This window comes from the organism of the source record quoted next, unplaced genomic scaffold, assembly GCF_019419815.1.
Source record: "Pyrus x bretschneideri cultivar Hongxiangsu unplaced genomic scaffold, Pyrus_bretschneideri_v1 Contig6, whole genome shotgun sequence".
Lineage (NCBI taxonomy): Eukaryota > Viridiplantae > Streptophyta > Magnoliopsida > Rosales > Rosaceae > Pyrus > Pyrus x bretschneideri.
This window is the reverse complement of record NW_025999798.1, coordinates 7,716,703-7,732,186: the sequence shown is the minus strand read 5'-3', so window position 1 is coordinate 7,732,186 and position 15,484 is coordinate 7,716,703. Positions and strand designations below refer to the sequence as shown.

The 15,484-nt window shown below is 33.8% G+C and overlaps 1 protein-coding gene across 2 annotated transcripts; it reads left to right on the top strand.

Annotated features, from left to right (window-relative positions):
- The first annotated feature begins 4,813 nt into the window (after nt 1-4,813).
- On the top strand, nt 4,814-6,852 carry LOC103959375 (ethylene-responsive transcription factor RAP2-3). 2 transcript variants are annotated; one of them, XM_009371727.3, is made up of 2 exons: nt 4,814-5,068; nt 6,045-6,852. In XM_009371727.3, exons 1-2 carry the CDS (start codon nt 4,882-4,884, stop codon nt 6,668-6,670), a joined length of 813 nt encoding a protein of 270 aa, XP_009370002.1. In that variant the 5' UTR covers nt 4,814-4,881; the 3' UTR covers nt 6,671-6,852. The 2 variants fall into 2 exon arrangements, with proteins under 2 accessions (XP_009370002.1, XP_009370001.1); XM_009371726.3 differs by having other exon boundaries at nt 4,815-5,068; nt 6,042-6,852.
- Nucleotides 6,853-15,484: the final 8,632 nt, after the last annotated feature.

Here is a 15,484-nt window from a genome sequence, read left to right as displayed (position 1 = left end):
TCCCCTAACAAACGAGCCCTAGTTACAATATCATTCTATTATTGCTTTTCAGTGATAGAATTATCTGTTGGGTGACCTTAAAATTACTTAAGCCTGATTGGCCTCGGTAGTGACCCAATGTCATCAATTTACTTGTGCGCAAGCAAAGAATGGTCCATCATAAGATTTTCCGTGAAATATAAAAACAATACAATAATTGTGAAATAAAAAATTAAAAAAAACGATGACAGAAGGATGACATATGAGGAGGTTTTTTGTTTGTTGGACGCGGAAACAAAAAGCGTTTACTTTGCAACTTTAGCTTCTTTCCTTGCTTCCAAAAAGCCTGCTGCTGCAATCTTCGTCTGGGGATTGGGATGACGAAAATTCTATCTCCTCCATCAATAAATATATGGGAGTTTTAATAAAAAAAATTTTGTAGTATTGTTCATTTTAACAAAAAAAATCATATTTTTACATTAAAAAATCAAACATGATATTATTCATTTTACTATTTATTTTGTCCTTATCGTTAAAACTCAAAATTTTCAAGTCTTTTTCATTAGTTTTCCTTAAATATATTAACAAAACATTCTTTTATAGTTACAAAAGAAAAATCAATCATAATTTTTAGAGTAATTCTTATTTTAGTATTCTAATTCTCAATTTCCTATCCTAAAATTTTTTTTGTTTGAACATTTCATACATCAAATTTTTTTCATCTCAGTCTGGTACGTAAAGTGATAACTTTAGGATACTTTTCATACATATGTTAACCTTTCTGTTAAAATAGCCGTTTAACCTGTGACATGGCGCCCACGTGAATAATGATTGGGTGCCACATGTCAATGTGGGCCCACATGGATATTTAAAAAATTCACAGCTACATACTTTTGCAAAACTTTTATACAATCAAGCATTCAACTCTCCAAAACAACTTATATAGAACAAGCTCACCCCCCACGTATAATCTTTTGTCCAATAGTGCATTGTTATGTGCAATTTTTCTATACAAGACAAGGTATTATTAACTGGGACGCTACATGATAATAAATTTATTTCATATAAGTTACCCCTCCACCTTTTTGTTTGGTTAACAATCATTTCCTTTTACTAAATGTTTTCGGTAACAACATTTTTTGTTAACAAATGATATTATTTACACTAAAAGGATGGAAGAGTGGGCTAAGCCGCACAATGAGTTAGTAATAATGTGGTTCAAATTCATCTTTGACGATAATCAAACCTAAAACTTCTCAATTACAAATGAAGAGAAATACCACTAGACTGTTGTACTAAGTAGCTTTGGGTAACAACTTTTTAATGACAAGATTTTGGTGGGAATCTATTGTGAGAAGAAATATATATATGGATCAACCAGAGGGTTTTATCATTCCAAGACAAGAAAATAAAGTTTGCAAGTTAGATAAGTCACTTTATGGATTGAAACAGGCTCCTAAACAATGGCATGCAAAGTTTGATAGTTTGGTTACTTCGAATGGTTTTAAAATAAATTCATCTATTAAAAGTCTGAAAGTAATATATGCACTATAATATGCCTATATGTGGATGATTTGCTCATTTTTGGTTCGAATATTCATGTTGTGAATAATGCCAAATCTTTGTTATGTGCTAATTTTGATATGAAAGATTTGGGTGAAGCTAGTGTAATACTTGGTTTGAAAATAACTATGTCCGAACATGGGTTTTCTTTAGATCAATCTCACTACATAGAAATTGTTCAAGAACACTGGTGACAGTGTTAAACAATCTGAGTATGCGAGGATTATTGGTAGCCTTCGTTATGCTACTAATTGAACCAGGCCTGATATATCTTATGTTGTAGGAGTTTTATGCAGGTTTACTAGCAGACCCAGTTTGGAGCATTGGCATGCTATAGAGAGGCTTATGAGATACCTTAAAAGGACAATGAATTTCAGATTATACTATGAGAAGTTTCCCATTGTCCTAGAAAGGTTACAGCGAGGCCGATTGGAATACACTTTCAAATGACTCTAAAGCCACTAGTGGATATATTTTTAGTATTGCTGGTGGGGCTATGTCATGGAAGTCTAAGAAACAAACTATCTTGGCTCAGTCTACTATAGAGTCAGAATTAATAGCGCTAGCTATGGCAAGCCAAGAAGCAGGATGGTTGAGAAACCTATTATCAGATACCCCTTTATGGGAGAAACCGATTCAAGCAGTTTTGATCCATTGTGATATCACATCGGCAACAGCTAAAGTGCAAAACCGTTATTATAACAGGAAAAGGTGACAAATACGTTGTAAGCACAACACTATAAGAGATTATCTCTCTAATGGAGCTGTAAGATTGGATCATATACAGTTTGAAGAAAACTTGGTTGATCCTTGGACGAAAGGACTAGCACGAGAAAAAGTTTGGAAAACCTCGAAAGGGATAGGACTAAAGTCCTTAGAAAATTGAGTCATTTGTGATAATAACCCAACCTATAGATTGGAGAAATAGGTTCAAAGGGTAATAACAAGTCACAAGTGATATGAATGAAGTCTTGCTAATTTTAATTTGGAATATTATTCCTTATCCATCCCTAAAAAGCATGACATCCTGAAACGTTTTTAGGTTGAGATTTTTTTTTTCTCTTTGTACGGTCTATACTCTATGTTGAGTGGGATATTTAGCTGCAGGATTATCCTTAATAGTCTTACCTATGTGAATGTGGAAGTGAGGCCGCTTCCTATGAAATCTTGGGCAAGTTTCTAGAGCATTCACTATACTGGGATACAAGCACATGGCCGTAATATGCTGGCTTTGTAAACTTCACCTTAATAAAGTTATGTGTGTGGTGTTTTCAGAGATAGAGTTCAAAACTATAAGTTACTCTAGTATAATCTGCATCACTAACACTATGTACAAGTCCAAGTTGAGAAACACCTTTACTTATGCATAGCTTTATAATATGTTGCTTGATTTATGATTTTTAAACAAAAACAAGTGGGGGATTGTTGGAGTAAATATATTTATATTTTGATTTATTACAAACATTAAATATAAAACATAAACTGTTATTAAAGATGGGATTCCAAGATCAAGTCTATATACATAACTTTTTCCATTGTGATTTGTACGGTTTGGTCTCTTCCGTTTTTTAATCTTCCTTTTAATTTCCTACGATTTTGCATCCTCATAATAATTTCCCTTGATTTCTGACCATTTAGCACCCCCAACGTCTATATATATATTATGTAGAAAAATTGAGAGAGTAGTTATGCGATTTGCAAAAAGTAAATAAGGAAAAACCAGAAGTTTTACATAGATTGATAACAACATATCGAAAGGGTACAAGTTTGAAGCTTCTTCCATTGTGTAAGGAAGAATCTTATCAGAAGAGGGTTCTGGGTTGTTTTATTTTGAGGACAACATGATGTTTGTAAACTGCTTGTACACTTTGAGTGACTTAGTTCACGAAATGTCTTAAAAAGAGCGACTTAGTCCGCGACTCATCCCAATAATCATTCACCACTCAAGACTTCTACATTTTTTGAGTAACTTCATTCCTTTCTATTCCAGTTTACAATGGTGGCCAAGATTGTAATTAGCTCAAATCTTGGAGTCGTTTAGCCGGGACGTCACTCCAAATGAGAGCTAGTGCAAACAATGCCATGTTCCTATAACTCTCAACCGTTAAATTTTGGAGCCTACTCTGACGCACGCGAGAGCCAAACCCCTAGTAATAGTTTACCATCTTGTAACTGCTCAAGTCACATCCTGCCACATCGTCAACCCTTCAATCCCACTTGATACCAATGGACTGCGATTTACTTTGCAGAAGGATTATCTCCCCTTCACATCTCTCTCCTTTTCTTTGCCCTTCCACTTCAACGTTTGTGATTAAGCTACGTCAACATCTTATATGATTTTTTTGTAGAAATAATAAGACAAAAAACAAAGTGTGAAAGAAGGGAAGGAAGAGAATGAGAATAAGAAGAGAGAGAATCATACTCCATTTACTTTCAGGTTCCTTCACTTTTTGGGCATTTTCTATTCAGCATCAAACTTTTTACTTTTTACGGCTTCTCTCTTCCGTGTGATCAAGTAGGTTATTTTTCAAGTTGCTTGTTTGCCAACTGTTTTTAAACGATTGAAAACGCTTTTAGATAAAATGTTTTTTGAACCAAAATTTAGTACAAATGCAAGTTAATTTTAGAATAGCACTTAAAGTGTTTTTATCACGGTACTTTTAGCAAAAAGCACAATACTTTTAGTAGAAAGCACTTCAAGTGTTTTTGGAGCCTAAAAATATTTTCTGTAAAGCCAGTTTCAGTCATTTAAAAGTACTTACCAAACAAGCATACTTGGCTCATTTCCTTAGGAGTAGGAAATTCTACATTATTGCTACTCACAATTTAACATTCGTGGATTTTTTTTTTAGGATAATGTTAGAAAGATCAAATTTGTAAACCAAATGATGTTGACGTCGATGATTAAATTATTACTAAAATATTGATAAATGTGCTTATTTTATATTGATGACACATTATTTGGTTTAAAATTTCGCCTAACATTACCCTTTTTTAATGTTTTTGATGAGTTATTTATGGCAATTGGCCGGATGTAAGAACTCCTACTTTCAAGAAAACGAACTAACTAACGTTTTTCAAGTTAATCATGCATTTATCACGTAGTAGTATCACACAAAAATTATACATTAAATATCGCTACAGTGATATTTTTTAAAATAAGCTTTTTTGTATGAGCCGTGACCAAAGAAAAGAAGGCCCACTAAGTTTTTTTGTCTTTATGCAAAAAGTTGCCTGTAACCGACGGTCGTCTATAAATACAGAGTGAGGCCTTTCGCTTGTGCGTGTCCTGAGATGGCTCTTTTTTCTCTTTAAGTTTCTACAAGTGGCAATATAAACATGTGTGGTGGTGCTATCATTTCCGACTTCATCGCCGCCAAGCGCGGCCGGAAGCTGACGGCGCAGGACCTCTGGTCAGATCTTGACACCATTTCTGACCTCCTCGGCATAGACCACTCCAACAGCATCAACAAACAGCCAGAGAATCACAAGGTGGTCCAAAAGCCCAAACCATCTATCACCAAAGGTATCTATATATACATACATACATATATATAAGCATATATATATATATATATATACATACATATATATGTAGCATTTTCATTAATGGGTTTTATCTAGAGTTTCATTTACTTTTTTTATAAAGCTTGCATGATTAATTGTATTTATTTCTCAGAACTTGTCTGGCTCTTCTGTTTGTTTTGGTTCATCTGCTACTTCTGGGGATTGTTTATGAATTAATTTTTTCACTAGATTTTCGATTAAAGAATTGGCTTATTTGCATATAATTTTTTTTTGTTGTTCGCTGGTGATGCTTGCCACCAACAGGTTTTTTTTTTTTTTTTTTTCCTATAAAAAGTTGGATCGTCATTATTAGGAAAGGTAATTAATTATTGATTTCGGCTGGAATCAAATTCTCCAATTAATTATGTACAGTGTTCTAATTTAATGATCACGCAACTACTAAATTACAGTAGTGATTAATCATAATCTACTGACTTTTGTGTTTATTAATTATTCTTTTAGAAAATTGTTATTAGCATTCTAAAAATCTCATTTTACGTTCCAAATTTTTTATATTTGGAAATATAAATACACTTATGAAGTGTAGAATGAAATTTTTGAAGTGTTAATAACATTTTCCTTCTTTTAATACAATAAGATAATAGTTAGATTTATTTACAACTTTTCTGGAAGATCAAAACACAAAAGAAATTGGCTTTTATGAAATTCTGTTTATGTTTGGAAAATGGACACCTGCCATTTATTTTTCTTTGTAAGTTGAATAAATCGAAAACAAATTAAACGATAAAAAAATAATATAGAAGAAGAAAAGAGATGCAAATAATTTATTTTCCTTCATGTCGAAAAAAAGAAGTTGTTTTCCTTGAAATATTGATTCAAATTTCTTTAATATTTATAAGGGTTGTACTTCTAACTTTTGTACTCGATTAACAAAAAAAAAAATGAAGTAATTAAATTATGTGTGATTGAAGTAGTGACAAGTGATGAGAAACCCAAGAAGGCGAGCGGGTCTGCTGCTGCCGCAGAAGGCAAGAGAGTGAGGAAAAACGTGTACAGAGGAATAAGGCAGAGGCCGTGGGGCAAATGGGCGGCTGAGATTCGCGACCCCCACAAAGGCGTCCGGGTCTGGCTCGGCACCTATGACACCGCTGAGGAAGCCGCCCGCGCTTACGATGAAGCCGCCGTGCGCATCCGCGGGGACAAGGCCAAGCTCAACTTTGCCCAACCACCACCCTCTTCACCGCTTCCATCTCTGGCTCCGGATACGCCGCCGCCGACGAAGAGGCGGTGCATTGTTGCTGAGTCAACTCGGGTGGAGCCGACTCAACCGAGTTTCCAGACCGGTTCTTACTATTATGATCCATTATATCACGGCGGTGGTGGTGGGGAGATGTATGCTAAGAATGAGGTGGCGGGTGGGGACGGCAGGTATGAGCTGAAGGAGCAGATATGGAGCTTGGAGTCGTTCTTGGGGCTGGACGAGGCGGTGGTAGAGCAGCCGAGTCAGGTGGTGAGTGGAAGCGGTGAGTCGGACTCGTTGGACCTGTGGATGCTGGATGACCTGGTGGCATATCGGCAACAAGGGCAGCTTCTGTATTAAGGGAGCGGAATTGTTCTAGCTAAATACTTGCATGGCCAGGAATAAAAAAACATATTAATTAAATTATGTATGTTTAATTTACGTGTGTGAAATGTGAGTGTTGAGTATGTATATGACTGGGTTTGTGTACCGTGTGTTGTTTGCTTCGGTGTTTATGTTTAATAGTAACGGCTTTTGTCCTAGTGCATGTTATATAATCGATGTGTTCGGTTTGTGTTTGTTGGAAGTGTTTTCGAGTGTGTTTGGAGAATCCAAAAGATAAAAATGTTCACGAGAAAGTACTTTCAAGCAACTACTTTCTCATAACACACTTGATTTTTAATAAAAGCTTTTAACGTGACCGTAAGAGCATTTTCAAGCGAGGTAGCATTTGAGTAATAAAGTTAAATTTGCTATGTCACACAGACAAAATACATCTCCAACGGATGTAGTAGTTAAAAAATTAGCAACTGTCTTACAAATATACAAAGTTATTCCATGATAATCAATAAAATGATGGTGACCATTACTTTGTTAGCGGTGAACAAAAACATCTTCTTGTTTAGTGAAGAGATAAAAATAAATTTTGGCCTACAAAATAAGATAGAGTTAAAGACATTAATATTTAAAATGAAAGAAAAAATTTAAATAGTTAGTTGACCAGTGGATTAAAGTATCATACAATTAGCAAATGACACTTCAAAAAATTAAAAAAAAAAAATTAAAAAAGGGAAAATTTTTTAAATATTGTATGAACTTGTACATATTTTTCAATTTATCATATAAACTAAAATTTTAAGCAATTTGTCATACCAACTTTTTGAAATCATTAATTTGTCATATCTCATTAACTCTGTTAAGTTTTTTAATCCAGCGAAAATCATGTGCCTCGCACATGACTTGTGTTTAGGTTATTTCGGTCATTCTAATACCTTACTTCCCTTTTATTAAGTTGTATTCAATAAAAAATTGTAGGGTTTCTCAAACGATGGATGATAGCAATGAAATGATCATGCAATGCACTATCTTATGGTTATTCCTAGAGATGGGCAAAATACTCGCGGAAATGGATAACTCGCGGTTACTCATCCATTTAAAACATACGGTTTAGATAAATAAACGGTTATTAGTATTACCATTTACTCTTGAAATTTAAATGGGTGATTATAGGTATTACCTGCGGTTATAAACGGGTACCCATTTAACCTTTTGTTTTGAAATATTTTGAAGTTTTGAATCATCTAGTATTCAGGATTTACCTTTAGAAGCATGTTATTGCCTGCTGATGCGTGACTATATATATAGACATATAAATTTAATTGGCCTTGAGTTTTCAATAAATATTTGACCCAAAAATTCGAAACCGATTAAATGGCTTGGATCGATGAACATATCTTTCTAAATAAAAATCCAAATATTTGATCAAGTGAGCTTATTAGCAAACTAATGCGTGGTTATATATATATATATATATATATATATATAAGAATATTAATTAACCTACAACCATGCATGATTCCTGTTAGAGATTGACCATCAAATAATTGGAAGACATCACTTATATTCATAAATAATATCACCATTAATACGAAAATGCATGTTAAATGCACTTATAACGGTGTTTAATTGTTAGAAAATAAAATTATTACAAATTTCTTTTTTAATTTTTAAGTTGTTAAGAAAATAGGTAGACGGGTAAAAAAGAGAGTAAACAGGTTAAAAAGGGATAAACGGGTATTCGGTTATGGTTAAATGGGTATACGGTTGTGGGTATGGTTATGAGTATTGGTATACCCGTTTATGCAAATACTCAACGAATAAACGGTTATGCAGGTAAGAGCTTAAACAGTTATGGGTAAATAATCGCAGTTACCCGGCCGCCCACCATAATCGTTGCCCATCCCTAGTTATTCCAAATATATAATGATACACCAATAGGAGTTTGCATTTTAGCATGTCACAAAGACATAATTTCATACGGGCTCTATAAATGAGAAACATGTTGATGTTTTGTGCCATAAATGGAGTTGTAGATGCATATGCGCTAAAAAAAAAATGTAAGTGTTTACTAAAGAAAAGTAAAAAACTTGTGAAAGATATGTTAAAATGACCTAAATAATCCTAAACACAAGTCATGTGCAAGTCACATGACTTATATTGGATGGTAAACTTACTCCATTAAGGTGAGATGATAAATTAATAATTTTTGTAAAGTTGGTATGACAAATTACTTAAAATTTTAATTTATATGACAAATTAAAAAAATATGAACAAGTTCATATGACATTTCAAAAAAATTTGAAATTTTTTTTTTTACTAACTTCAAAAGAGACGCTCTAATAAAGCACTTAACAAAAGAGTGATGTTTACACGTATAATCCATTAAAAACTATTATAAGATGTTAGTATGTTTCGTTGGCTATATTGTTTGTAATGACATGCAACATTATACACACACACACACGCACACACACGAATTCACAGTAAAAAGAGCAAGAAGATCACTGCTTGCTTATTATTGACTATAAACTCATGATCGCTTACCTACCGACAATAAGAAAAAGAGACGTCTGCTTTGTAGCTAAATGCCATATAAAATATGGCGAGGGTGGTGTTTAGATTCGATGCATGATGCCTTACCCTTCTTGTTGCGGGCGGTCGACTGTGTTTGTTTCGCAAATTAAAGTTTTGGTTATGCTCCCATTCATGCCGGTTCATGTATCTGATATTATATTATATAATAATAATAATAATAATAATAATACATTTATAAGATCAGTACATATATATTTATATTATACTCATAATAATTCTTGTTAGTGATTATTTTAAGGGCGACTTTAGATGCAATCCTTAGTTATGAATATTTTTTTTATTGAAACTTGATTGAAACCTTGTCGGTTTTTAATTTTTGATTAATGTCCCTGAAATTAATGTGATAATTTATTTCTATATACGTTACTATATTTTTTAAATTAAAAATTAGAAATCTTAGTTGTTTATATAAATGAGATTTTAAATAAAAAAAACCATAATTTGTGGGATTAAAAATATTAAAATATAAATATAATATTGTTTGTGTGTGTGTTTGTGTGTGTGTGTGTGTGTGTGTGTGTGTGTAAACATGGGTACATTCATCAAAATTAACCAAAAAATTAATTGTATCAAAACATGGGTACATTCTCCAAAATCACAAAAAAAAAAAAAACAAACAAACAAACAAAAAGAGATATTAGACTTAATAACATTAGTTAATTTCTTCGATTAAACTTGACATAGATACATTTTAAAATCAAAGAAAAAAAGATCATGTACCCATATATGACACACCTCGACCCGGAATGTCCACTAGAACTCCGAATCGAGTTGTGTTGGCCGACACCTGGAAGGTGACGAAGCCATAAAGTGTGATAGTGTATAAAATGTGAATAAATTAAAACCTAAAAGTGCTTAAATACACGAGTGCGTGATGAGCGAGTCTGGACCCATTTCACGCGTGATACAGAGCATAGGTATAGTACAGTAAGGTAAGATAATGATTATACCATCATAAGAAGACATCTGTACTGAAAAATGCCACAAATCCTCGTCGATACGGAACTCTTCTGCTAGAACCTAGAGGGGTGCAAAAATAGAAAATGTGAGTGAGCAAAACAAAATTTTTCAAATCAATTTCAATTACCAAAGGTAGTAATCCCTCGCTGTAACACTTGTATAATTTCCCAGAAAATAACAGGCGTGACTAGAACTTAAAACCATAACCAAAATAATAGTCTCACAGTTATGCCGTGTCAAATATCTCAACAAGAATAAGTAACCCAGGTGAAATAAATCAATATGAAATGGCATGTCAGCCGGATCCACCTATTGTGGCCTGTGTTCACCTTGCACTTCAAAGCATTCACAATGTTGATGAGCTATTGGCTAGCATGTTGATGAGCTATTGGCTAGCATGTTATTGAGTTATTGGCTAGCATATTGATGAGTTATTGACTAGCATGTTGATGAGCTATTGACTAGCATGTTGATGAGCTATTGGTTTAGTTGTACAGGCCACAATAGGGGGATCCGGCTGACATACCATTTCATATTGATTTATTTCACCTGGGTTACTTATTCTTGTTGAGATATTTGATACGGCATAGCTATGAGACTGTTATTTTGGTTATGGTTTTGAGTTATAGTTACGCCTGTTATTTTCTGGCAAATTATACAGGTGTTACGGCGAGGGGTTACTGCCTTTGATAATTGAAATTGATTTGAAAAGTTTTGTTTCGCTCACTCACATTTTCTATTTTTTCACCCCACCAGGTTCTAGCAGCAGAGTTCTGTATCGACGAGAATTCGTGGCACTTTTCAATACAAATGTCTTCTTATGATGGTATAATCATTATCTTATCTTAATGTACTATACATATGCTCTGTATCATGCATGAAATGAGTCCAGATCTGCGCGATGTCAAGGTACCTAGTATCCAACATACTTTTATATTGCATATACTCCATATCAAATATTATATGAGCAAAAGTGCTATTATTCTGTCATTCAAACCGAAAAACCTCACTCTTGCGTAATTATTTATTAATATTTTTCTTATCACTTTGCCACTTTCCACTATTACACTGAAATTTTTGTAACATTGAAATTGTGATACATTGTCATTTGAAATCATCCCTATTTTCATATTAGCTATAAGTCATACTATAATAAGGTTTTCTTAATTGATTTTCGGGTTACCCCAACTAAAAGAAATTTCTAACTCCGTCCCTGTGTACATGCATGCATTAGTTTATATATCCTAACCTCTGACGAGGAAACATGGAACTAAGAGTTGAACAGAGTGTCCATCTTGAAGGGAGTAAAAGATTGTAAATTTTTTGAAGGGAGACTGGAGAGAGGAGGGGGTGCTGCTGGGAGGAGGGCTGAGAATTGGGTGGGGGTCAGGTGATGGTTGGTAGGCCAGCCGCCGGTCAGGTGGGGTGGGGAGGGGAGGAGGAGAATTCAGTGAAATCTTTGGGAAAGGGTAAGATGTTCGTAGACTTTGACCAAAAAGAACAAATATCCATGTCCGCCGTACAAAAATGATAAAATAAATTATTGAATAATCATTACATGCAAAGAAGTAAATCCATTGTTCCCAATTTAGGAACGGGAAGAAGCTGTTGAGCGTTTACTTGTCTGCGCTTACTGACCGTTGCAATCCAAGCGACCAATTTGGACACGGGATCCGGCAGAAAGGTGAAACTTTTGTGAATTTTCTGTCATTTTATAATTTAACATCAATTTCTATATTAATACTATAAAATATCATAAAAGAATATGAAGTGGTAGAAAATCAGTGGAGAGTCTTATTTTGAAAGGTTTCTCTTAGCATTTTTCTTAGCAGTGGGGTCATACCTAACAACCCATTGACACTTGCATACCCAAAACATTTTTCACTCAAGACTAGGTTCCTTTTGCCACCATAATTAGTCAAATGGTTTCCCCATTTTTCCTACGAATCAAGGGATACCTTTTTACTTTTCCTTGCTCTTTTAGATTTAGTCAAGGAGAAACGAAGATGGTGGAGGAAAGGGGACGGTAGAAAAATTGTGAAATGATTCATCTAAAACAAGTACATTATAAGAAAATTAGACCCTGAAAACAAGTATGAATTTTTCATTCTCAAGTTGTTATATATATTCTCCTACATTCCTACATCCAACTCCTCAATTCTCCATCTCTTGTACCTATTACATTCCCTTTTATCTTTGACCACTTAGACCACTTAGTACTATAGTTTAGTGGTAGTTTTTTTTCATTTGTAAGTGAGAGGTCTAAGATTCAATTATCGCCAAATACGAATTTAAATCACATTATTATTAACTCATTATGAGGCTGAGGCTCTGAGCCCAGCCCCATATCCCATAAGTACGAGTGCCGACTAATACCTATATAATTTGTAAAAAGAAAAAAGAAAAAAATTAATTTCCAATGTTAGAAAAGCACACGGTCACAATAAGACTTGTCAATCTTAAAATCAGTCAAAAAGTACATAGAAAAGTAATTTGTCTTGTATTACCCACACAACAAAAATAAGATGATAATTGCTCCCAAATAAAAGAAAACTTAGAAAAGGGATTAAGTATTCTTAATGGTAACTATCAAATTAGATCACGAATTTAATAATTTGGCATGACTCACATCTTATACTAGTAATGCAGGTTAATAAATAAATAAATAAGGAAAACGACAAAACATTTTGTTTCTTCTTTTACACACTATGTTTAATCACATTCATTGTTTTCGCTTAATTTCTTCGATTCAATAATTAGAAATAAACAAAATATAAAAAATAAAAATAAAAATAAACTTTAAAATGTGTGTGAAAATCAACTTCCGAAAAACTATTCCAAAGTCAATTCATGTACACGCAAGTTGGCGAAGCAAAGGGGACAAAAAGATTAGAATAATGTTAGCTCACAAGGAAAGATGCATGAACCAAAGCAATACTCACGTCATTCAAAATCAAAGTGGGGGGAACATATATTATGTGACCTTAACCACCATTATTTTGTTGTTAGTTTACGGTTAATCGAATGCAATCATTACTCAAACTGTTCTTTGGCAGACGAACAAAAACGCTGCAAAAGTCACATTTATAATATATGTTTATGTCACCTGTCTCGGCTCACCTTCTATGAACAATTATCACCCATTTCACCACCAACGGACTTATGGAAATTAAAAGTACCAATAAATTAAAGTTGTCAATTAACTAATATTAATATCACCAATTTGCAAAAATAGGATAAGAACAAGTCTTCACAATTATCTAACAAAATCAACATATAAAGTATCGTTTGAAAACTATTTCGTTTTCCGTTTTCAAAATCTTAAACTGAAAGTTGCTTTAATAGTACATAAGACCTTCTCCAACAATGTTCCTAAAACCTAAAATTTCCATTCCCCCCTCCTCAAAATCCACTCCAACCCATGACCTAAAATTAACCTAAAACCTAAAACTTATTCTAAGGCCAAATACCAGCCCAATTTTAGGCCACAAAGCAAAATGTGCCCCACTAACTGAGATTGAAACAGGGGTTGTGAAGCCCACTGCCCAGCTTCCAATCGTCCACAAAGCAAAATCAGCCCTGCACGCACCAGAGAGGTAGATAAGACAGGCCCACCCACGTGGGGTTGTCCCCCGGGTGTTAGCCAATTATGTAGCCCCACAACAACTTTTTTCAATCCAATGGATGGATCATTGGTTAATCCAATGGTTCAGGTTCAAATTATTTTTTTTAGTTTTATATTTATATATTTATTGAATCCAACGGTTTAGATCAAATATAATCAAATCTAACGGTAAAAAAAAAAGATCTAATGGTCCAATTTTAAATCCAACGGCTAAAATAATTAAAAAAAAATTATTTAACTTAAAATTCAACCAAAAACTCTATAAATACATATGTATTTGTTCAAACATCCACACGAAACTCAATTTTCTCTTACAATTCTTCCAATTTTTCTTTTTACCATTTCTTCTCATTTCCCAATTTTTCAAGATGGCAAAAGAGCATGTCAAAGGTCTTAATTAGACCTTTGACGAAGATATTACTTCATGTTTGGCATGGATTTCTGTTAGCAAAGATGTTGCCATCGGCATGAATCAAAATAGAAAGGTTTTGTGGGGTAAAATCGTTGATAAGTTCCATGAAAACTCCAACGCCGGTCGAAGGGAAGTTGGTGATGTTTATGATTGGTGGAAGATTATCAACAAAGCGTGCACTTTGTGGAAGGGAAACTTGGAGAGAGTCACGGTTGACATGCCTAGTGAAAGGGGCTTCTCGGAAATTGTGAGTTTTTTTGTTGACATTTTAGTTGTCATGTACATAATAGTATTTTGCAACTAATTGTTTTTATGTATTTGTTGCATAAGGTGACAAAGTAATGGCAATTTACAAGACAAGAACTATACCAAAAAATCAAGCTTTTAAGTTGCATCATGCTTGGAACATCCTCAAGGATTGTCCGAGGTGGGGAACCGATGCGAACTAACAATATGGAAGATTATTTCATAGTGAAGCCCTACCCCCAAATGATGTCAATGAAGGTGTGAATTTTGCCGACAATGAAGGTGTTGAACAAATGACCCCAACTTCTTCTTTTGCAAGGCCCCCAGGTAGAGATAAGCAAAATGAAGCAAAGAGGAAGGAGAAGTCCCAAGATCCGAGATGTGCACAATTTGCTAGCGAAATGGTAAGAATGAACGAAAACCATATCTCTCGGCAAGAAGAATCGGGCCAAATGCGTTTGGCCATGAAGGAACAAGGGGATATGGAGCAAGAAAGGTTCGAAATTAATTTGATGATGGAGGACCTCAACAAATACACTCCAGAGAGAAAGAAATACTTACGTGGTAAGCAAAAGGACATTTTACAAAGGAATGCCACAACAAGTATATTTCAAGATGATTCATCTCAAGACTATCACCCAAGTCCATCACCAAGTCAAGATGGTGGATATCATTATTAAGTTTATGAGTTTTCGATTGTATTAAGTTCATGTGGTTTATTAATTATCTTTTTTTCTTCTTCTAAGTTTATGTGGTTTATTAATTGTCATTTGTATTAAGTTTATGTGGTTTATTAAATGTTGTTTGTATTAAGTTTATGTGGTTTATCATGATTTTCATGTATTGATTTAGTGATTTTTCAAAATTTATTGGAATTTAAATATTTTTAGGTTAAAATGTTCATATAATTAATTTAGGATAGTCTACATAATTTTTTTTTAAAGTTAATTTTAAAAAAATAGCCTCTTTAATAATTTCAGGCTAAAATTTTAGGTTA

Excerpts from the sequence above, each read along its gene's own strand:
- LOC103959375 (XM_009371726.3), top strand. The coding sequence starts at position 4,882 with ATGTGTGGTGGTGCTATCATTTCCGACTTCATCGCCGCCAAGCGCGGC. Across the intron at positions 5,069-6,041 it reads CAAACCATCTATCACCAAAG|TAGTGACAAGTGATGAGAAA; the intron begins GTATCTATATAT and ends GTGTGATTGAAG.